This window comes from Bufo gargarizans, chromosome 3 (genome assembly GCF_014858855.1).
Source record: "Bufo gargarizans isolate SCDJY-AF-19 chromosome 3, ASM1485885v1, whole genome shotgun sequence".
Lineage (NCBI taxonomy): Eukaryota > Metazoa > Chordata > Amphibia > Anura > Bufonidae > Bufo > Bufo gargarizans.
The window spans coordinates 546660437-546684165 of record NC_058082.1 but is presented as its reverse complement, the minus strand read 5'-3'; the positions used below and the strand labels follow the sequence as shown (position 1 = coordinate 546684165).

Sequence of the window (23729 nt, the reverse complement as noted above, 5' to 3'; positions counted from 1 at the left end):
TGTCATAGCAGAGAATCAGGCTTCACGTCAGCCACCACTGCAATAAAATTAGGATTGAATGAGGAAGTGCCCTGGAGTCCAATAATATATGGTTAAGGGGAGGTAGTTAATGTCTAATCTGGACAAGGGACGGACAGATCCTGTGGGATCCATGCCTGGTTCATTTTTATGAACGTCAGCTTGTCCACATTGGCTGTAGACAGGCGGCTGCGTTTGTCTGTAATGACGCCCCCTGCCGTGCTGAATACACGTTCAGACAAAACGCTGGCCGCCGGGCAGGCCAGCACCTCCAAGGCATAAAAGGCTAGCTCTGGCCACGTGGACAATTTAGAGACCCAGAAGTTGAATGGGGCCGAACCATCAGTCAGTACGTGGAGGGGTGTGCACATGTACTGTTCCACCATGTTAGTGAAATGTTGCCTCCTGCTAACACGTTGCGTATCAGGTGGTGGTGCAGTTAGCTGTGGCGTGTTGACAAAAGTTTTCCACATCTCTGCCATGCTAACCCTGACCTCAAAGGAGCTGGCATTGACACAGCTGCCTTGGCGACCTCTTGCTCCTCCTCTGCCTTGGCCTTGGGCTTCCACTTGTTCCCCTGTGACATTTGGGAATGCTCTCAGTAGCGCGTCTACCAACGTGCGCTTGTACTCGCGCATCTTCCTATCACGCTCCAGTGCAGGAAGTAAGGTGGGCACATTGTCTTTGTAGCGTGGATCCAGCAGGGTGGCAACCCAGTAGTCCGCACAGGTTAAAATGTGGGCAACTCTGCTGTCGTTGCGCAGGCACTGCAGCATGTAGTCGCTCATGTGTGCCAGGCTGCCCAGGGGTAAGGACAAGCTGTCCTCTGTGGGAGGCGTATCGTCATCGTCCTGCCTTTCCCCCCAGCCACGCACGAGTGATGGACCCGAGCTGCGTTGGGTGCCACCCCGCTGTGACCATGCTTCATCCTCATCCTCCTCCACCTCCTCCTCATCCTCGTCCTCCTCGTCCTCCAGTAGTGGGCCCTGTCTGGCCACATTTGTACCTGGCCTCTGCTGTTGCCAAAAACCTCCCTCTGAGTCACTTCGAAGAGACTGGCCTGAAAGTGCTAAAAATGACCCCTCTTCCTTCTCCTCCTCCTCCTCCTGGGCCACCTCCTCTTGCATCATTGCCCTAAGTGTTTTCTCAAGGAGACATAGAAGTGGTATTGTAACGCTGATAACGGCGTCATCGCCACTGGCCATGTTGGTGGAGTACTCGAAACAGCGCAACAGGGCACACAGGTCTCGCATGGAGGCCCAGTCATTGGTGGTGAAGTGGTGCTGTTCTGTAGTGCGACTGACCCGTGCGTGCTGCAGCTGAAACTCCACTATGGCCTGCTGCTGCTCGCACAGTCTGTCCAGCATGTGCAAGGTGGAGTTCCACCTGGTGGGCACGTCGCATATGAGGCCGTGAGCGGGAAGGCCGAAGTTACGCTGTAGCGCAGACAGGCGAGCAGCAGCAGGATGTGAACGCCGGAAGCGCGAACAGACGGCCCGCACTTTATGCAGCAGCTCTGACATGTCGGGGTAGTTGTGTATGAACTTCTGCACCACCAAATTCAGCACATGCGCCAAGCAAGGGATGTGCGTCAAATTGGCTAGTCCCAGAGCTGCAACGAGATTTCGCCCATTATCACACACCACCAGGCCGGGCTTGAGGCTCACCGGCAGCAACCACTCGTCGGTCTGTTGTTCTATACCCCGCCACAACTCCTGTGCGGTGTGGGGCCTGTCCCCCAAACATATGAGTTTCAGAATGGCCTGCTGACGTTTACCCCGGGCTGTGCTGAAGTTGGTGGTGAAGGTGTGTGGCTGACTGGATGAGCAGGTGGAAGAAGAGGAGGAGGAAGCCGAGAAGGAGGAGGTGGCAACAGGAGGCAAAGAATGTTGCCCTGCGATCCTTGGCGGCGGAAGGACATGCGCCAAACAGCTCTCCGCCTGGGGCCCAGCTGCCACTACATTTACCCAGTGTGCAGTTAGGGAGATATAGCGTCCCTGGCCGTGCTTACTGGTCCACGTATCTGTGGTTAGGTGGACCTTGCTACAGATGGCGTTGCGCAGTGCACACTTGATTTTATCGGATACTTGGTTGTGCAGGGAAGGCACGGCTCTCTTGGAGAAGTAGTGGCGGCTGGGAACAACATACTGTGGGACAGCAAGCGACATGAGCTGTTTGAAGCTGTCTGTGTCCACCAGCCTAAATGACAGCATTTCATAGGCCAGTAGTTTAGAAATGCTGGCATTCAGGGCCAGGGATCGAGGGTGGCTAGGTGGGAATTTACGCTTTCTCTCAAATGTTTGTGAGATGGAGAGCTGAACGCTGCCGTGTGACATGGTTGGGACGCTTGGTGACGGAGGTGGTGGTGGTGGTGTTGGTGGTACATCCCCTGTTTGCTGGGCGGCAGGTGCCAACGTTCCTCCAGAGGCGGAGGAAGAGGCCGAGGCGGCAGAAGAGGCCGAGGCGGCAGCAACAGAAGAGGTAGCAGGGGGAGCCTGAGTGACTTCCTTGGTTTTAAGGTGTTTACTCCACTGCAGTTCATGCTTTGCATGCAGGTGCCTGGTCATGCAGGTTGTGCTCAGGTTCAGAACGTTAATGCCTCGCTTCAGGCTCTGATGGCACAGCGTGCAAACCACTCGGGTCTTGTCGTCAGCACATTGTTTGAAGAAGTGCCATGCCAGGGAACTCCTTGAAGCTGCCTTTGGGGTGCTCGGTCCCAGATGGCGGCGGTCAGTAGCAGGCGGAGTCTCTTGGCGGCGGGTGTTCTGCTTTTGCCCACTGCTCCCTCTTTTGCTACGCTGTTGGCTCGGTCTCACCACTGCCTCTTCCTCCGAACTGTGAAAGTCAGTGGCACGACCTTCATTCCATGTGGGGTCTAGGACCTCATCGTCCCCTGCATCGTCTTCCACCCAGTCTTGATCCCTGACCTCCTGTTCAGTCTGCACACTGCAGAAAGACGCAGCAGTTGGCACCTGTGTTTCATCATCATCAGAGACATGCTGAGGTGGTATTCCCATGTCCTCATCATCAGGAAACATAAGTGGTTGTGCGTCAGTGCATTCTATGTCTTCCACCGCTGGGGAAGGGCTAGGTGGATGCCCTTTGGAAACCCTGCCAGCGGAGTGTTCAAACAGCATAAGAGACTGCTGCATAACTTGAGGCTGAGACAGTTTCCCTGGTATGCATGGGGGTGATGTGACAGACTGATGGGGTTGGTTTTCAGGCGCCATCTGTGCGCTTTCTGCAGAAGACTGGGTGGGAGATAATGTGAACGTGCTGGATCCACTGTCGGCCACCCAGTCTTGATCCCTGACCTCCTGTTCAGTCTGCACACTGCAGAAAGACGCAGCAGTTGGCACCTGTGTTTCGTCATCATCAGAGACATGCTGAGGTGGTATTCCCATGTCCTCATCATCAGGAAACATAAGTGGTTGTGCGTCAGTGCATTCTATGTCTTTCACCGCTGGGGAAGGGCTAGGTGGATGCCCTTGGGAAACCCTGCCAGCGGAGTCTTCAAACAGCATAAGAGACTGCTGCATAACTTGAGGCTGAGACAGTTTCCCTGGTATGCATGGGGGTGATGTGACAGACTGATGGGGTTGGTTTTCATGCGCCATCTGTGCGCTTTCTGCAGAAGACTGGGTGGGAGATAATGTGAACGTGCTGGATCCACTGTCGGCCACCCAATTGACTAATGCCTGTACCTGCTCAGGCCTTACCATCCTTAGAACGGCATTGGGCCCCACCATATATCGCTGTAAATTCTGGCGGCTACTGGGACCTGAGGTAGTTGGTACACTAGGATGTGTGGATGTGGCAGAACGGCCACGTCCTCTCCCAGCACCAGAGGGTCCACTAACACCACCACGACCATGTCCACGTCCGCGTCCCTTACTAGATGTTTTCCTCATTGTTATCGTTCACCACAACAACAAAAATATTATTTGGCCCAATGCATTGTATTCAAATTCAGCGGGATATAAATTTGAGGCCTAGTATTTAGGCGCTGGGTGACCGGTATGGATTTAGTGACAGAATTTGACTGTGATATGCACAGTAGCGTGTGTGTGTGAAGTTATTCTGAATGACCCTATGTGCACCTTGAATATTATTTACCCTTTTAGGGATAGATTTCAAATAGCTCTGATACAGCAGAAACCACTAAATTATGAAATTGCTAAATTGGGAATTGTATTTCAACCCAGAACAAAAAATGTGCTTTGACGGACACTAAATAACTTTCCCAGCCACAACAGGACAGCGGTAACGAGAGATTTAGCGGGATATAAATTTGAGGCCTAGTATTTAGGCGCTGGGTGACCGGTATGGATTTAGTGACAGAATTCGACTGGGATATGGCCAAAAAATAACCACACTATTGCTGGTTAAATGCACTTGGTGACGGGCGCAGCTTGCCCCTGATGTAGTATATGGCCAAAAAATGAACAGACTATTGCTGGTTAAATGCACTTGGTGTCACAGCTTGACCAACCACACTACTGAGGGTTAAATGCACTTTGTGACGGGCGCAGCTTGCCCCTGATGTAGTATATGGACAAAAAATGAACAGACTATTGCTGGTTAAATGCACTTGGTGTCACAGCTTGACCAACCACACTACTGAGGGTTAAATGCACTTGGTGACGGGCGCAGCTTGCCCCTGATTTAGTATATGGCCAAAAAATGAACAGACTATTGCTGGTTAAATGCACTTGGTGTGATAGCTTGACCAACCACACTACTGAGGGTTAAATGCACTTGGTGACGGGGCGCAGCTTGCCCCTGATGTAGTATATGGCCAAAAAATAAACAGACTATTGCTGGTTAAATGCACTTGGTGTGACAGCTTCACCCTGATGTAGGCTTTAGCCAAAAAACTAACGCACCATTGAGGGTTAAATGCACTTGGTGACAGGCGCAGCTTGCCCCTGATGTAGTATATGGCCAAAAAATAAACAGACTATTGCTGGTTAAATGCACTTGGTGTGACAGCTTCACCCTGATGTAGGCTTTAGCCAAAAAACAAACGCACCATTGAGGGTTAAATGCACTTGGTGACAGGTGCAGCTTGCCCCTGATGTAGTATATGGCCAAAAAATAAACAGACTATTGCTGGTTAAATGCACTTGGTGTGACAGCTTCACCCTGATGTAGGCTTTAGCCAAAAAACAACCACACCATTGAGGGTTAAATGCACTTGGTCGCAGCTTGTGCTGGCGCACCACAAGACACAAAATGGCCGCCGATCACCCCAGAAAAATGTGACTGACAAACGGTCTGGGCAGCCTAAAAACAGTGAGCAATTGAGGATCAGCAGCTCAATGATCCACAGCTGCAGATCGATCAGTTAATCAAGTCCTTTGGAGGAGTTAATCTGCCTAATCTCGCCCTACTGTCGCAGCCGCAACCTCTCCCTACGCTAATCAGAGCAGAGTGACGGGCGGCGCTATGTGACTCCAGCTTAAATAGAGGCTGGGTCACATGGTGCTCTGGCCAATCACAGCCATGCCAATAGTAGGCATATCTGTGATGGCCTCTTGGGGCAAGTAGTATGACGCTTTTACGAAAATGTCCGGGTTCGGGTCCGTGTCACGGACACCCCAAAATTCGGTACGAACCCGAACTCTACAGTTCGAGTTCGCTCATCCCTACAGATGACCTTCCCCTATTCCCCAAATAGCAATAGATAGGCGGTTAGCCCTGTGGGACAGCCTTCCTAAATAATTTATATGTGGGCATGTCTCTTCTAACAAACTACAAAAACAGTGTAGCCATGTAAAAGTATGGATTATAGTACAGCATTGCAGCACACAACTATAACTTGCAATATCACAGGCTGTGATTGTAATATAATATACAAGTTAATAGATTGTTGTATGTTGCCCCAATGGTCTACTTTCATAGACAATAGTGGGATCGACAGCTGACATACACAAACAGCATAGCTGCATACACCCGATGACACATACACTAAAGATAAGTGAACCATTTCTGTCATGGCTGAGGATGGGGGAAACCCTCAGTCGTGCGATGCCAGAAGATGTATGGTCGCTACTCGACCAGGACGACAGAATTAGGGAGCAGGTCACCTCCTATAACGTCCCTAACTCTGACCATGTCTCCAAGCCGTATGAGCCGACCCTGATGGTGGGATGGCTCATACTCTGGAACCTAATAATCCCTAATAGCCCTCAGCGTGGCCCTGGACTAGGAGCATGGTAAGACGACCTGTTCCTCATGGATACAGAGGAACAGGAGTCTCACTGGCCAAGCTGCAAGGAAATGGGGTACATAAACAGTCGTATGGATATGGCAGGAGAACTACACTAGTTCACACCTACCTGCCACAGCCTTGCTGACTGGATCCCGTGCTCACAAGCTGCTGTCCACACCATACATAAATGGACACAGCAAACACACATACACACACACAAACCCAGATCCATAGCTGCATTTAACATGAAAGAAAAACAACATCAACTTAACATCACATATAAACATTTATGACCACAAGGGTGGCCCTCACTGGCAGATGGCATTAGAGACCAGGAGGAAGCCTCCAGCTTACTACAAGGCTGGAGTACCAATCAGCTTCAGGTCTCCACTGAGGCTTTATAGCCCATGTAGCCACACCCACACACAGACACACCCAGTGTTCAACACAAAGAAGGGAGTTAACCCTTCCTACACCAGGCAGGGAAGTGAAACCACTTAAGGAGGAAGTGCACACATAGATAAACCTCATGCACAACAAACAAGGAAAGTGCACACATAAAAATCACACTCCACCTGTTACCGCCGGCAACGGCATGCGTGGCAACCATGTCCTGGTAATTAGCTCGCAGGCCGAGACACTCCCACAACATGCACACAAGACCACACGTTGCTGCGGACAACCACAAGTGAAGGGAGGTGTCACAGTGCATACAAACATAATAAAAGGCACACCTACAAAGACAGGTTGCCAGGTGTAACCGCATGCACTTGACAGCAAGCTGCCTAGCAACAGCTCAAGCTGCTATGCTGCCAAATACAAACATGTTGCCGGCGGCAACCATACATGAGGCAACATACAAGCAGCCCTCCCCATGTGGTTGAGAACAAAACCAAAACCGCAGGCAACTGCATGCGGATAAGGAGTTACGACCATAACCATGGTCCTGACAATTTCATCATGAACCAGGTTTGTTACAAAGTTTGCAAAATTTTGGCTGACAAACAAATCAAAACTTTTTCAGGTTTGTTTTCGACAAAACCAGTAAAACAGTGCATAGCACCATTTTACTGAACATGTCAGTGGGAAAAAGCACTAGGAAATAAGAAGAAGGATGCTCACATGATCCTGAGAAGATGAGTCAATCAGTGCTGCAGCGAGCAGAGAGGTGCTCTAGCAGAACAAGAAGAATGTCATTCTATGTTCGGCTGTGAAAGATGGTGGTTAGGTGCTCCTCGTGCTGCTGCTACCTCCCCACTCTGTCACTGAGGCCACTCTGTGGTCTCCTCATGCTGCTGCCACCTCACTGCTCTGTGATCTCCTCATTCTGCTGCCACCTCACCACTATGTCACTGGTCCACTCTGTGGTCTCCTCATGCTGCTGCCACCTCCCCACTCTGTCACTGGGCCACTCTGTGTTCTCCTGTTGCTGCCACCTTATCACTCTGTGGTCTCCTCATGCTGCTGTTACATCAACACTATGTCACTCTGTGGTTTCTTAATGCTGCTGCCACCTCCCCACTCTGTCACTGGGCTACTCTGTGTTCTCTTACTGCTGCCGCCTTATTACTCTGTGGTTTCCTCATGCTGCTGCCACCTCAACACTATATCACTGGGCCACTCTGGGGTCTTCTCATGCTGCTGCCACATCACCACTCTGTGGTCTCCTCATGCTACTGCCACATCAACACTATGTCATTGGGCCACTCTGTGGTCTCCTCATGCTGCTGCCACCTCACCACTCTGTGGTCTCCCAATGCTTCTGCCACCTAAACACTATATCTCTGGGCTACTCTGTGGTCTCCTCATTCTGCTGCCACCTCCCCACTCTGTCTCTGGGCCACTTTGTGGTCTGCCACCTAAACACTATATCTCTGGGCTACTCTGTGGTCTTCTCATTCTGCTGCCACCTCCCCACTCTGTCTCTGGGCCACTTTGTGGTCTCCTCAGGCTGCTGTCACATCACCACTCTGTGGTCTCCTCATGCTGATGCCACCTCAAAACTGTGTCACTAGTCCACTCTGTGGTCTAATCATGCTGCTGCCACCTCACCACTCTGTGGTCTCCTTATGCTTCTGCCACATCACTACTCTGTGGTCTTTTCATGCTGCTGCCACCTCTCCACTCTGTCAGTGGGCCACTCTGCGGGCTTCTCATGCTGCGGTCCCCCCCAAATTTGTGACTGGGCCACTATTTTGCCTTTTGACCTGGCTGACATCAGCATTTGATTGACCCTTCTTCTGATGGAAAGGAAGGAAAAATGAGACGCTCCATGGATTTTGTCTATGTAGCAACTGTAAGGCCTGTATGACATGATCCCTATTTTGCATCAGAATTGGCTTATGATTTGGTAGTCAAAAGCAAGAGTGGGTATAAAACACAGAAGACATGCAAATATTCCATTCACGTGTCATCTCTGTTTTGGATCCACTCCTGTTTTGATTTTTTGCTTTAGCAACACTGATGGATTACTGACAAAATGCTGACAGAGTGAAGGCGGATGCTCAACAGACAGGATCCGTTTTTGGGGATTATTGTTCTGACAGATCAGAGAAAGGGCAAAATAATTAGTGACGTCAACACAAACTTACTCCTAACACCGTCTCCACTGTCAGGGGGCTCTACTTGTAAAAGCATTTTATAGAACAGGTTCTGTAGATAACTATTTGGAATCAGCTGATGACGGTGTAAAAGTAGTGCGCTCTTTCACTCTGTAGTAGGATCTTGGGCCTTTGCACAATTCTTTATACCTTGTGCTAACATTGACATTGTAAGACTGAGTTCACACTTGAGTTATTTGTAGGGATGAGCGAACCCGAACTGTATAGTTCCGGTTCGTACCGAATTTTGGGGTGTCCGTGACACAAACCCGAACCCGAACATTTTTGTAAAAGTCTGGGTTCAGGTTCGGTGTTTGGCGCTTTTTGAAAGGCTGCAAAGCAGCCAATCAACAAGCGTCATACTACTTGCCCCAAGAGGCCATCACAGCCATGCCTACTATTGCCATTGCTGTAATTGGCCAGTGCAGCATGTGACCCAGCCTCTATTTAAGCTGGAGTCACGTAGCGCCGCACGTCACTCTGCTCTGATCAGTGTAGGGAGAGGATGCAGCTGCTGCTGTTAGGGCGAGATTAGGCACTAGGCAGGGATTTACTCAGCAAAAACACTTAATGAAGTGATCGATCTACAGCTGTGAATTATTCAACTTCTGCTATTCAATTGCTCACTGTTTTTAGGCTGCCCAGAGAGTTTTTCAATCACTTTTTTCTGGGGTGATCGGCGGCCATTTTGTGTCTTCTGGTGCGCCAGCACAAGCTGCCACCAAGTTTTTTTTTTTGCTATATCCTACATCAGGGGCTTGGCTGTGCTTGCTATTTTATTGAGGGGAGAAATACAATTGCCAAAATAGCAGTATCCTAAATCTGGTGTTTCAGCTGTGGCTACACAATTGTAATACTGTCTGCTGTCTGGCAAAGGATATATTTTTGTTCTGGGTTGAAATACAATTCCCAACTTAGCAATTCCCTAAATCAGTGGTTTCTGCTGTATCAGGCCAAGTTTAAATCGATCAATAAAAGGGTATATTAGATTGAAGGTGCTGATAGGGTCATCCTCAATAACTTTACACGCTACCGTGCATTTCCAAGTCTAATTCCGTCCGTAAACGTATAACTGTCATCCAGCGCCTAAATAATAGGCCTAAAATTTATATTCAGCTAAATCTGTGGTTATTGCTGTAGCTGGTCAAGTTATTTAGTGTCCGCCAAAGCACAGTTTTTGTTCTGGGTTGAAATACAATTCCCAACTTAGCAATTCCCTAAATCAGTGGTTTCTGCTGTATCAGGCCAAGTTTAAATCGATACATAAAAGGGTATATTAGATTGAAGGTGCTGATAGGGTCATCCTCAATAACTTCACACGCTAACGTGCATTTCCAAGTCTAATTCTGTCCGTAAACGTATACCTGTCACCCAGCGGCTAAATAATAGGCCTACAATTTATATTCAGCTAAATCTGTGGTTATTGCTGTGGCTGGTCAAATTATTTAGTGTCCCTCAAAGCACAGTTTTTGTTCTGGGTTGAAATACAATTCCCAACTTAGCAATTCCCTAAATCAGTGGTTTATGCTGTATCAGGCCAAGATAAAATCGATCCATAAAAGGGTATATTAGATTGAAGGTGCGGATAGAGTCCTCCTCAATAACTTCACACGCTACCGTGCATTTCCAAGTCTAATTCTGTCCGTAAACGTATACCTGTCATCCAGCGCCTAAATACTAGGCCTACAATTTATATTCAGCTAAATCTGTCGTTACTGCTGTGACTTTATTAGTGTAATACGGTACCTAAACAGATAGCTATATAGTGTTAGGTGTCTGTAAAAAAAGGTCTAAATTTGAATTCAATACATTGGGCCAAATAATTTTTTTCTTATTGTGGTGAACAGTAACAATAAGGTGTTAGTGGACCCTCTGGTGCTGGGAGAGGACGTGGCCGTTCTGCCACAGCCACATGTCCTAGTGAACCAACTACCTCAGGTCCCAGTAGCCGCCATAATTTACAGCGATATTTGGTGGGGCCCAATGCCGTTCTAAGGATGGTAAGGCCTGAGCAGGTACAGGCATAAGTCAATTGGGTGGCCGACAGTGGATCCAGCACAGTTCACATTATCTCCCACCCAGTCATCTGCAGAAAGCGCACAGATGGCGCCTGAAAACCAAGCCCATCAGTCTGTCACATCACCCCCATGCATATCAGGAAAACTGTCTGAGCCTCAAGTTATGCAGCAGTCTCTTATGCTGTTTAAAGACTCTGCTGGCAGGGTTTCCCAAGGGCATCCACCCAGCCCTTCCCCAGCGGTGGAAGACATAGAATGCACTGACGCACAACCACTTATGTTTCCTGATCATGAGGAGATGGGAATACCACCTCAGCACGTCTTTGATGATGACGAAACACAGGTGCCAACTGCTGCGTCTTTCTGCAGTGTGCAGACTGAACAGGAGGTCAGGGAGGAAGACTGGGTGGAAGACGATGCAGGGAACGATGAGGTCCTAGACCCCACATGGAATGAAGGTCATGCCACTGACTTTCACAGTTCGGAGGAAGAGGCAGTGGTGAGACCGAGCCAACAGCGTAGCAAAAGAGGGAGCAGTGGGCAAAAGCAGAACACCCGCCGCCAAGAGACTCGGCCTGCTACTGACCGCCGCCATCTGGGACCGAGCACCCCAAAGGCAGCTTCAAGGAGTTCCCTGGCATGGCACTTCTTCAAACAATGTGCTGATGACAAGACCCGAGTGGTTTGCACACTGTGCCATCAGAGCCTGAAGCGAGGCATTAACGTTCTGAACCTTAGCACACCCTGCATGACCAGGCACCTGCATGCAAAGCATGAACTGCAGTGGAGTAAACACTTTAAAAACAAGGAACTCACTCAGGCTCCCCCTGCTACCTCTTCTGCTGCTGCCGCCTCTGGAGGAACATTGGCACCTGCTGCCCAGCAAACAGAGGATGTAACACCAACACCACCACCTCCGTCACCAAGCATCTCAACCATGTCACACGCCAGCGTTCAGCTCTCCATCTCACAGACATTTGAGAGAAAGCGTAAATTCCCACCTAGCCACCCTCGATCCCTGGCCCTGAATGCCAGCATTTCTAAACTACTGGCCTATGAAATGCTGTCATTCAGGCTGGTGGTCACAGACAGCTTCAAACAGCTCATGTCGCTTGCTGTCCCACAGTATGTTGTTCCCAGCCGCCACTACTTCTCCAAGAGAGCCGTGCCTTCCCTGCACAACCAAGTATCTGATAAAATAAAGTGTTCACTGCGCAACGCCATCTGTGGCAAGGTCCACCTAACCACAGATACGTGGACCAGTAAGCATGGCCAGGGACGCTATATCTCCCTAACTGCACACTGGGTAAATGTAGTGGCGGCTGGGCCCCAGACGGAGAGCTGTTTGGCGCACGTCCTTCCGCCGCCAAGGATCGCAGGGCAACATTCTTTGCCTCCTGTTGCCTCCTCCTCCTACTCGGCTTCCTCCTCCTCTTCTTCCACCTGCTCATCCAGTCAGCCACACACCTTCACCACCAACTTCAGCACAGCCCGGGGTAAACGTCAGCAGGCCATTCTGAAACTCATATGTTTAGGGGACAGGCCCCACACTGCACAGGAGTTGTGGCGGAGTATAGAACAACAGACCGACGAGTGGTTGCTGCCGGTGAGCCTCAGGCCCGGCCTGGTGGTGTGTGATAATGGGCGAAATCTCGTTGCAGCTCTGGGACTAGCCGGTTTGATGCACATCCCTTGACTGGCACATGTGCTGAATTTGGTGGTGCAGAAGTTCATTCACAACTACCTCGACATGTCAGAGCTGCTGCATAAAGTGCGGGCCGTCTGTTCGTGCTTCCGGCGTTTACATCCTGTCGCTGCTCGCCTGTCTGCGCTACAGCGTAACTTCGGCCTTCCCGCTCACCGCCTCATATGCGACGTGCCCACCATGTGGAACTCCATCTTGCACATGCTGGACAGACTATGCGAGCAGCAGCAGGCCATAGTGGAGTTTCAGCTGCAGCACGCACGGGTCAGTCGTACTGCGGAACAGCACCACTTCACCACCAATGACTGGGCCTCCATGCGAGACCTGTGTGCCCTGTTGCGCTGTTTCGAGTACTCCACCAACATGGCCAGTGGCGATGACGCCGTTATCAGCGTTACAATACCACTTCTATGTCTCCTTGAGAAAACACTTGGGGTGATGATGGAAGAGGAGGTGGCCCAGGAGGAGGAGGAGGAGGAGGAAGAGGGGTCATTTTTAGCACTTTCAGGCCAGTCTCTTTGAAGTGACTCAGAGGGAGGTTTTTTGCAACAGCAGAGGCCAGGTACAAATGTGGCCAGCCAGGGCCCACTACTGGAGGATAAGGATGAGGAGGAGGTGGAGGAGGATGAGGATGAAGCATGTTCACAGCGGGGTGGCACCCAACGCATCTCGGGCCCATCACTGGTGAGTGGCTGGGGGGAGCGCAGGACGATGATGATACGCCTCCCACAGAGGACAGCTTGTCCTTACCTCTGGGCAGCCTCAGGTCCATAAATATAGGGACATCGACTCAATTCTAACATTTGTGGCTCTATACACAACCACAATGGATTTGAAATGAAACAAACAAGATCTGCTTTAACTGCAGACTGTCAGCTTTAATTTGAGGGTATTTACATCCAAATCAGGTGAACGGTGTAGGAATTACAACAGTTTGCATATGTGCCTCCCACTTGTCAAGGAACCAAAAGTTGTGGGACAGAATAATAATCATAAATCAAACTTTCACTTTTTAATACTTGGTTGCAAATCCTTTGCAGTCAATTACAGCCTGAAGTCTGGAACGCATAGAAATCACCAGATGTTGGGTTTCATCCCTAGTGATGCTCTGCCAGGCCTCTACTGCAACTGTCTTCAGTTCCTGCTTGTTCTTGGGGCATTTTCCCGTCAGTTTTGTCTTCAGCAAGTGAAATGCATGCTCAATCGGATTCAGGTCAGGTGATTGACTTGGCCATTGCATGACATCCCACTTCTTTTCCATAAAAAACTCTTTGGTTGCTTTTGCAGTATGCTTTGCGTCATTGTCCATCTGTACTGTGAAGCACCATCCAATGAGTTCTGAAGCATTTGGCTGAATATGAGCTGATAATATTGCCCGAAATACTTCAGAATTCATACTGCTGCTTTTGTCAGCAGTCACATCATCAATAAATACAAGAGAACCAGTTCCATTCGCAGCCATACATGCCCACGCCATGACACTACCACCACCATGCTTCACTGATGAGGTGGTATGCTTAGGATGATGAGCAGTTCCTTTCCTTCTCCATACTCTTCTCTTTCCATCACTCTGGTACAAGTTGATCTCGGTCTCATCTGTCCATAGGATGTTGTTCCAGAACTGTGAGGGCTTTTTTAGATGTTGTTTGATAAACTCTAATCTGGCCTTCCTGTTTTTGAGGCTTACCAATGGTTTACATCTTGTGGTGAACCCTCTGTATTCACTCTGGTGAAGTTTTCTCTTGATTGTTGACATTGACACACATACACCTACCTCCTGGAGAGTGTTCTTGATCTGGCAAACTGTTGTGAAGGGTGTTTTCTTCACAAGGGAAAGAATTGCTCGGTCATCCACCACAGTTGTTTTCTTATCGGTGCGATCCTTCTTTTTAAGAATGTTCCAAACAGTTGTTTTGGCCACGCCTAATGTTTTTGCAATCTCTCTGATGGGTTTGTTTTGTTTTTTCAGCCTAATGATGGCTTGCTTCACTGATAGTGACAGCTCTTTGGATCTAATCTTGAGAGTTGACAGCAACAGATTCTAAATGCAAATAGCACACTTGAAATGAACTCTGGACCTTTTATCTGCTCATTGTAATTGGGATAATGAGGGAATAACACACACCTGGCCATGGAACACCTGAGAAGCCAATTGTCCCATTACTTTTGGTCCCTTAACAAGTGGGAGGCACATATTCAAACTTTTGTAATTCCTACACCCTTCACCTGATTTGGATGTAAATACCCACAAATTAAAGCTGACAGTCTGCAGGTAAAGCATCTTGTCAGTTTCATTTCAAATCAATTGTGGTGGCATATAGAGCCAAAAATATTGGAATTGTGTCAATGTCCCAATATTCATGGACCTGGCTGTATATAGGCTCTCTGCAGCCTTGAAATAACTGTTTTTTAACGTGATTCACCACAAATAAATTTGGATCGAATAGAATCTTTGTGGAAAATTTGTCGAACCGACAGAATACATTCTTTTAGAAATTCGCTCATCTCTATTTTTAAGGCTGAAAAAGGACATCTGTCCATGCAGTTCAGCCTGTTATCCTGAAAATTGATCTAGAGGAAGACAAAGAAAACCTGTGAGGTAGAAGTCAATTTTCCCCACTTTAGGTGAAAAATTCCTTCCTGACTCCAATCAGACAATTAGAATAACTCCATGGATCGACGACCAATCTCTAGTAGCTATAGTCTGTAATAGTATTACACTCCAGAAATACATCCAGGCCCCTTTTTAACTCTTTTAGTGAACTCCCCATCTTCTATGTTCGTGTACAAACCTTCTTTCCTCCAGATGCACAGGATGTCCCTTTGTCACAGTCCTGGGGATAAATAGATGATGGGAGAGATCTCAACACTAACCTCTGATATATTTATACAGTTTTTACATCTCCCCTCAATCGTTTTTTCTAAACTGAATAACCCTAATATTGATAATCTTTTTGGGTCCTGTAGTCTACCCATTCCAGTTACTACTTTAGTTGCCCTCCTCTGAACCCTCTCCAGCTCTGCTATGTCTGCCTTGTTCAGAGGAGCCCAGAACTGTACACAGTACTCCATGTGTAGCCTGACTAGTGATTTGTAAAGTGGAGGAAAACAAAGTTAGATAAATAGATAAGGACCTTGGAGTGGAAAAATGGCAGATGAAGAGGCCAACTATCTGGAAGTATTCATGTTTTACAGAACATCACCACACACTGGAAAATTATCACTTTTTAATGCTAAAGGGTTAAACATTATTATCAAATATCTAGAAAAGGCTCAACCAGCAAACTACTGGAGCACAGCCTTTCAGTTACCAACTGAAAAGAAGGAATAAATCAGTAATAATATAGGTTGGCTCACAGTATTTTTGCATAAATGTTTTATTAGTACACTAAATCAAATATTAAAAATTAGCTAGCTTTGTGCCATCATATCAGCATACATACATGAATAAATGTGTACAAATAGGTTAATATGTGCGGAGCTCACGCACAAACCTAGATGATTGGAGTACTCCTAAAAATAGGACCAAATAGCTACAGTGAGGCTGCGAGAGATATTCATTTGAATTGAACCGCTTGAATGTCCAGGGCATAAGTATCAATTTGCCAGATAGTTGAAACAAAAGTTGCAAAACGTCTTTGCTGTAGTTGCCACAGGAAAGGTTCTCTATTCAAATGTCCTGTAACAAATCATAACCGCACTTGTTTGGCGATGTTCCACTTACTATTTGCTTGTGGAGCAAAACTTCAGACCCGCTCGCTCAGCGTCTCACTCCCTCAGCGTCCCACGTGTCCAGCCAGATAGTCGATCGCTGGTTGATGACGCAGACACCTGAAGCCGTCAAGCCCACGGAAGCTGGTTGAGCTGAGCTGGTAATTGCCTGAACCTGTCAGGCCAGCGGCAGTGGATGCAACAGGATTTTACCTTAAGTTTGCGGTAATGTTGAATATAATGTCCCAGGTTTTTGATCCACTTTAGGGATAGTTGGTAAATGCAGAACCTTTCCAGTGGTCTGGGACGTCTTCAAATGTTTGTAGAGGTTGGAAAATTGGAAATTGAAGAAAGTACTCTTCTCGCTTGTTTTATAAAAACTGCACCAGTAGCCTTGGTCTCTATACACACTAGACGCGTTTCGGAAACAAGTTCCTTCCTCAGTAGATAATCACAGAATGCTGAATGCAGGCACAAAACATGACTTTAAATACCCTCTTGGGTTCAATATAAAATATGGGTTGGATTGTGGACTGGACTGATTGCTCAGCCTCAATGGTTATTCACATGACAACGGTCAGTTGAGCCACTATCTGTGACTTAACCCCACTCACTCTAGTTCTAAAATTGTGGGCATGGCATGGGTGAGGAAGGGGATGGGCCATCTGTTTTAGGCATAGAAAATTGTCTTAATGTTAATGCTAAGGAGCTGTCTTACATTTAGACTGGTGCCGTATGCACCAAAGTGATAACTTAGTCAGATCCACCATCAGCTTAGAGCTTTATTAAGACCTGTGTCTAAAAGACTGGGCTTAATAAATTTTCCTTATCCAAAACATGTTGGTATCTATAGTGTTCTAGGCAAGCTATCCTGTTCTATTCAAAATGTCTCCATCTTGTTTTTCAATAAAGGATGCACGACTTTTAGTCTGTGTCTGAATCTGCTCCTCTTGTCTGTGTGTTCGTTACTCTTGTCATTTAGTTCCTCAGTTCTATCAGTGATGTTCTGTCTGAATTGTGTGGCCAAAACTCAACTGTGTAACAGCTTTTATACAACACTGTTTTCTTCTGAAGTCTCTGTCAGGCTACTTTCACATTTGCATTGTTAATTCTGTTATTGAAATCCAGCAGAAGATCTTAATACCGGATTTAAATGGATCTGTTTTGATTTTTTTTTTTTGTCTTTTTCTGGTATTGAGATCCTCTGCCGGGTCACACTACCCAAAAAAAACATAAGTGTGGAAGTAGCCTAAGACTGTTTCAAATATCTTGAGTAGTCTGAACAACTTCTAAGTCAATTTCTCTGTTTGTCTGGGTTTTAAAAGTCTAGATCCAAGTCTGTATAAGTTTGGCGTTCCATGTCTTTGTTGCTCTTGCTCTATAGATCAGCTGCCTTCAACCTGGATTCCAGCCTGGCTGTGTTTTCCATTATAAGGCACAATGAATCCACAAAATCTGTAACACAATGGTTTTGTTGTCAGTTTTAAGTATCTCTTTGCTTTCTGAAATTTATGAACTCACTCAAAGTAATAATATTTTTAATGCAAGTACAAGGTGGTGTACGCCCATGTCTAAAAAAGTAAAGTAAAAGTGAGTTTTTTTGGCATGAAGATTTGACCTTTTGGTCACTTTAAAATCAAACTAATCTGTAATTAATTCACTCCACTTCTAAAAGTGGGGACATTCACCAATTGTCTCAAAATTTGACCTAATGTCATCTGTAGGCATCACTTATGTCTTTTTTTTTATGGAAAAAAATTGGTGTAGAAAATTTGATGTGTCCCTCATACTGTTTATACAATTTTAAGATGTTTTCTCTGATAAGAAATCCACTTTAGTAATTAGAAGAGGAAGACTCCATTTTCTATGCACCTGGAGACTCCTAACTGGCACTTTCTACCAACAGTTTAAACTGCTAATTAACATCTGGTGACAAATTTCCTTTAATTAGCATTTCGTTTTTAGTTTTTTATTAACAACTAATGTTTCTAACTTTGGCAGATTTCACTGATATAAGTATAGTTGACTTTATGTTACTGAGATATTTATTACACCTTTGCACTATTTCTTTTTTCAGGTATCACTGGATAAGAGGCTTCCATAGATGTCTAATTTTAGCTAATTCTTATAAAGCATATAAAGTAGAAGATAATCAATCACAGATTGTCAATAATAGCACTGGACATAGACTGGGTGAAATGTCTGTGAGCTCTGAATGTGGGAAACATTTTCAAAATGAATCGTACCTTTATATGCACAGGGACATTTTCAGAATATTAGACAACTTTGAATACGAAAAAAATTCACACAGGAGAAAAGCCACTTTCATGTCCTGAATGTGGGAAGTGTTATAGCTACAAATCATGTCTTGATAAACATCTGAGAACTCACACAGGAGGAAAGCAATATTCGTTTTCTTAATGTGAGAAAGGTTTTAGTCAGAAATCAAATCCTATTAAACATCAAAGAACTCACACAAGAGAGAAGGCATTTTCATGTCTTGAATGTGGGAAGTGTTTTAGTGACAAATCAAATCATAATATTCATCTGAGAACTCACATAGGAGAGAAGCCATATTCATGTCCTGAATGTGGGAAATGTTTTAGTCAGAAAGCAGATCTTTGTAAACATCTGAGAATTCACACAGGAGAGAAGCCATATTCATGTCCTAAATGTGAGAAATGTTTTACTGACAAATCAAATCTTAATACACATCAGAGAACTCACACAGCAGAGAAGGCATTTTCATGTCCTGAATGTGGGAAGTGTTTTAGCTACAAATCAAATTGTGAAACACATCTGAGAACTCACACAGGAGAGAAGCCCTATTCATGTCCTGAATGTGGGAAATGTTTTAGTCAGAAAGCAGAGCTTTGTAAACATCTGAGAACTCACACAAAAGAGAAGCCATATTCATGTCCTGAATGTGGGAAATGTTTTAGTCAGAAAGCAGATCTTAGTAAACATCTAAGAACTCACACAGGAGAAAAGCCATATTCATGTCCTGAATGTGGGAAATGTTTTAGTCAGAAAGCAGATCTTTGTAAACATCTGAGAATTCACACAGGAGAGAAGCCATATTCATGTCCCGAATCATGTCTTCATATGCATCTGAGAATTCACATGGGAGAGAAGTCATTTATATGTCCAGAATGTGGGAAGTGTTTTAGTGAGAAATTGAGACTTATTAACCATGAAAAAACCCACACAGGATAAAAAGCCATATTCATGTCCTGCATGCGAGAGATGTTTTAATCATAAATCAAATCTTGTAACACATCTAAGAATTTGCACAGGAGAGAAGCCATATTAATGTCCTGAATGTGGGAAATGTTTTAGTCACAAATCAAATTGTGATACACATCTGAGAACTTATACACGAGAAGCCATTTTGTTGTCCTGAAAGTGAGAAGTGTTTAGTAAGAAATCAACTCTTATTAAACATCAGAAAACCCACACAGGAGAGAAGCTATATTCATGCTCAATTTGTGTCTAATGTCAAAAAAAAAAAAGCTACAGATCAAATGGCATATGAGAGAACTCACTATGGTTTCAATCCATTGAAATGTTAAGATTGTAGGAAATGTGGCAGACATGGATCTCCATTTTATGATGTGTTATATCAGGCTGTATTCTGAAATATAATTCCCTATAGATTGGGACAATTTTCATATTTGCATTGCACATATTCCAGGGCAACCAAAAAGAAGCCAGCAATGTTGCTGCAAGGGCTCTGAAGACAAAGAAAACCCAATGCCTCCCCGACTAACCATACAGATTTCATGGATGTTTTTGACTGTTGCATTTAAGGTGTGAACTGACCAGGCTGGGAGTTATTTCTGATCTCTGTCATTATGACCGAGTTTACTTATATTTCAGAGCTAGCATCTGCCTTGTATGGAGCAAGCTCAGATCTTCAGCTCACCCCATACATTCTCCATAAGGAAATTATTTACATGTATGTCATTTGTAGTAAGTGCATAGGTTTGTTTTTTTAGGATTAGAACAGCAGCTCCTCTATTATAAAATATATCACCTGTCCATTGGTTAAGTGTGGCATTATAATGTGACCCAATTTAATTTAATAGACCAATACTGGAATGCTAAGTAAGAAAATACCCCAGAAAAATCTATTTTCCTTATTATATATTCTATTCATAGAGGAACTATCCATTTTAACATTCCATATCGAGTTAAAATCTCCGGCCAACACCTTATATTGTGAACAGTCTAAACTAACCTGATTCTCTAAAGACTTGAAGAATAATTATATACTTCGATTATTAAGGGCAGAAATATTAAATATAATTTATTAAAAACCTTTAAAACGACTTTAACCACCTCAGCTCCCCTAGCTTAAACCCCCTTAATGACCAGACCACTTTTTACAATTCTGCACTACACTACTTTCACAGTTTATTGCTTGGTCATACAACTTGCCACCCAAATTAATTTTACCTCCTTTTCTTCTCACTAATAGAGCTTTTATTTGGTGGTATTTCATTGCTGCTGACATTTTTACTTTTTTTTATATTAATCAAAATTGACCAAAACTTTTGCCAAAAAATGAAATTTTTCACTTTCTGCTGTAAAATTTTTCAAATAAAACTAAATTTCTATATAAATTTTTCTCTAAATTTATTGTTCTACATGTCTTTGATAAAAAAAATGCAATAAGTGTATATTTATTGGTTTGGGTAAAAGTAATAGTGTTTACAAACTATGGTGCAAATAAATTAATTTACGCACTTTGACTTTCTGAGCACCTGTCATGTTTCCTGATGTTCTACAATGCCCAGACAGTAGAAACACCCCACAAATGACCCCATTTCGGAAAGTAGACACCCTAAGGTATTCGCTGATGGGCATAGTGAGTTCATGGAAGTTTTTATTTTTTGTCACAAGTTAGCAGAAATGTTTGTAATTTTTTTTTTTTTTTACAAAGTCTCATATTCCACTAACTTGTGACAATTTTTTTATTTTTTACATGAACTCACCATACCCCTCACGGAATACCTTGGGGTGTCTTTTTTTCTAAAATGGGGTCACTTGTGGGGTATTTATACTGCCCTGGCATTTTAGAAGTAGTTTGGAATCCAAATGCGTAAAAATGCCCTGTGAAATTCCTAAAGTACTTATTGGAATTTGGGCCCCTTTGCACACCTAAGCTGCAAAAAAGTGTTACACATATGGTATCGCCGTACTCAGAAGAAGTAGGGCAATGTGTTTTGGGGTGTAATTTTACATATATCCATGCTGTGTGTGAAAAATGTCTCTGTAAATGACAACTTACATTTTTTTATACAAAGTTGTCAATTTACGGAGATATTTCTCTCACCCAGCATGGCTATATGTAAAAATACACCCCAAAACACATTGCCCTACTTCTCCTGAGTACGGCGATACCACATGAGTGACACTTTTTTGCAGCCAAGATGCGCAAAGGGGCCCAAATTCCAATGAGTGCCTTTTAGGAGGGCATTTTTAGGCATTTGGATTCCAGACTTCTTCTCACGCTTTAGGGCCCCTAAAATGCCAGGGCAGTATAAATACCCCACACGTGACCCCATTTTAGAAAGAAGACACCCAAAGGTAATCCGTGAGGGGCATAGCATAGCGTTCATAGAAGTATTTTTATTTTTTGGCACAAGTTAGCGGAAATAGATTTTTTTTTACTTTTTTCTCACAAAGTCTCCCTTTCCGCTAACTTGTGACAAAAAGTTCAATCTTTCGTGGACTCAATATGCCCCTCAGCGAAAACCTTGGGGTGTCTTCTTTCCAAAATGGGGTCATTTGTCGGGTGTTTGTACTGCCCTGGCATTTGAGGGTCTCCGCCATCATTACATGTATGGCCAGCATTAGGAGTTCCTGCTATTGGAGTTCCTGCTATTCTCCTTATATTGAGCATACGGGTAATGAGATTTTCTTTTCTCGTTCAGCCTCCGGGCTGAAAGAAAAAATGAACGGCACAGATTTCTTCATTCGCATTGATCAATGTGGATGAAAAAATCTCTGGGAGGCTAGTGAAGTACAGGAAGCTGCTCCGATTGATAAAAAATATCAAAACTGATTTTTTTATCGCCGCAGCGCTTGTGTAGTGATTGTGCAGTGATAAAAAAATAATAAAAAATTGTCACTGCGGCAGAGTGGGCGTGGGTGAGCGCACGTGTGGGCGACTGATCAGGCCTGATCGGGCAAACACTGCGTTTTGGGTGGAGGGCAAGCTAAGGTGACACTAATACTATTATAGATCTGACTGTGATCAGTTCTGATCACTTACAGATACTATAAAGTACCAAAGCTGATAAGCGATACGCTAATCAGCAAATCAGTGACTGTGGTGCGGTGGGCTGGGCGCTAACTGAAGCTAACTACCTACCAAAGGGGCCTAAACTAACCTAAACCTAACAGTCAATACTGGGGAAGAAAAAAAAGTGACAGTTTACACTGCTCACTTTTTTCCCTTTCACTAGTGATTGACAGGGGTAATCAAGGGGTTAATTGGGGTGATGGGGGGTGATCTGGGGCTAAATATGTTGTGCTTGGTGTACTCACTGTGATCTGTGCTCTCTGCTGGGACCACCCGATGAAAAGGACCCAGCAGAGAGCACAGAAGCCATTTAACACATTGTCTAAATGCCTTTAATAATGTTTGTTTATCGCTATAATCCATCAACTTGGCTATCACTTGGCCGTTTTCTGTCTTGGATACCTCTTAATAGGCTTAATTTATAAACTCGCTCAAGAACCATGTCCAATCCCAATTTCTTGGGAATCTGAACAGCAACCAAATCCTTCCGGGCATTATTATTATATATTTCTGGAATACCTATTCTTCTTACATTATTTCTCCTTGTCCAATTTTCCAAATTATCTACTTTTTCTTTCATCCCCTTATTTGCTTTATTGACTTCTTGAATTTTACATGTAAGGATTCCAGTTTTTACGTTCTGTTTAATCTTTTCTTGCAATAACTTTTCTACCATTTCTGGTAAGGAAGGCACTAAGTCTTTTGTTACGGCTTTAGCCAAATAGGAAATATCAAAAGGAGGGTTTATCTTCATCTCATTCATCTCCATCTCCAGCACGCCCACACACAAAGGGGGCATGACTGGAAGATGGTTTAGTTCTTGTCTATTTCCCATAGACTTTCAGCTGACACTGATGATGCAAAAACAGCAGCAAAAATTATAGGTGCAGAAGCAACATTTTAACTGCAACAGTTTACAAAAAGGTCATTGAAACCCTTAGAGTGATTTCATCCACAGTGTTTCTATCTAATTATTCATTTTTCTTAAGCATTTTGTTGGTGCTTTTGACATTTTATGGCAAAAAATACTGTTGCCAAATGTTTGCTACGCAATAATAAAAAATTATGAAGTATACTGCATTTTTTGTGATGCTTTTCCTCATTTTTGCTGTGTATTTTGAGTTCATGGTATCATTTCTAGAATACAGCTTGC

The 23729-nt window shown here is 44.9% G+C and overlaps 1 protein-coding gene across 1 annotated transcript in view; it reads left to right on the top strand.

Moving 5' to 3' along the window:
- The window catches only part of LOC122931776 (zinc finger protein 585A-like), an 85208-nt gene extending 65726 nt beyond the window's left edge, over positions 1 to 19482 (top strand). The window contains exons 3-4 of the mRNA XM_044285836.1: positions 18344 to 18508; positions 18735 to 19482. Coding sequence (XP_044141771.1) covers positions 18344 to 18508; positions 18735 to 19482 — 913 coding nt within the window. The remainder of the gene's footprint in view (positions 1 to 18343; positions 18509 to 18734) is intronic.
- Positions 19483 to 23729: the final 4247 nt, after the last annotated feature.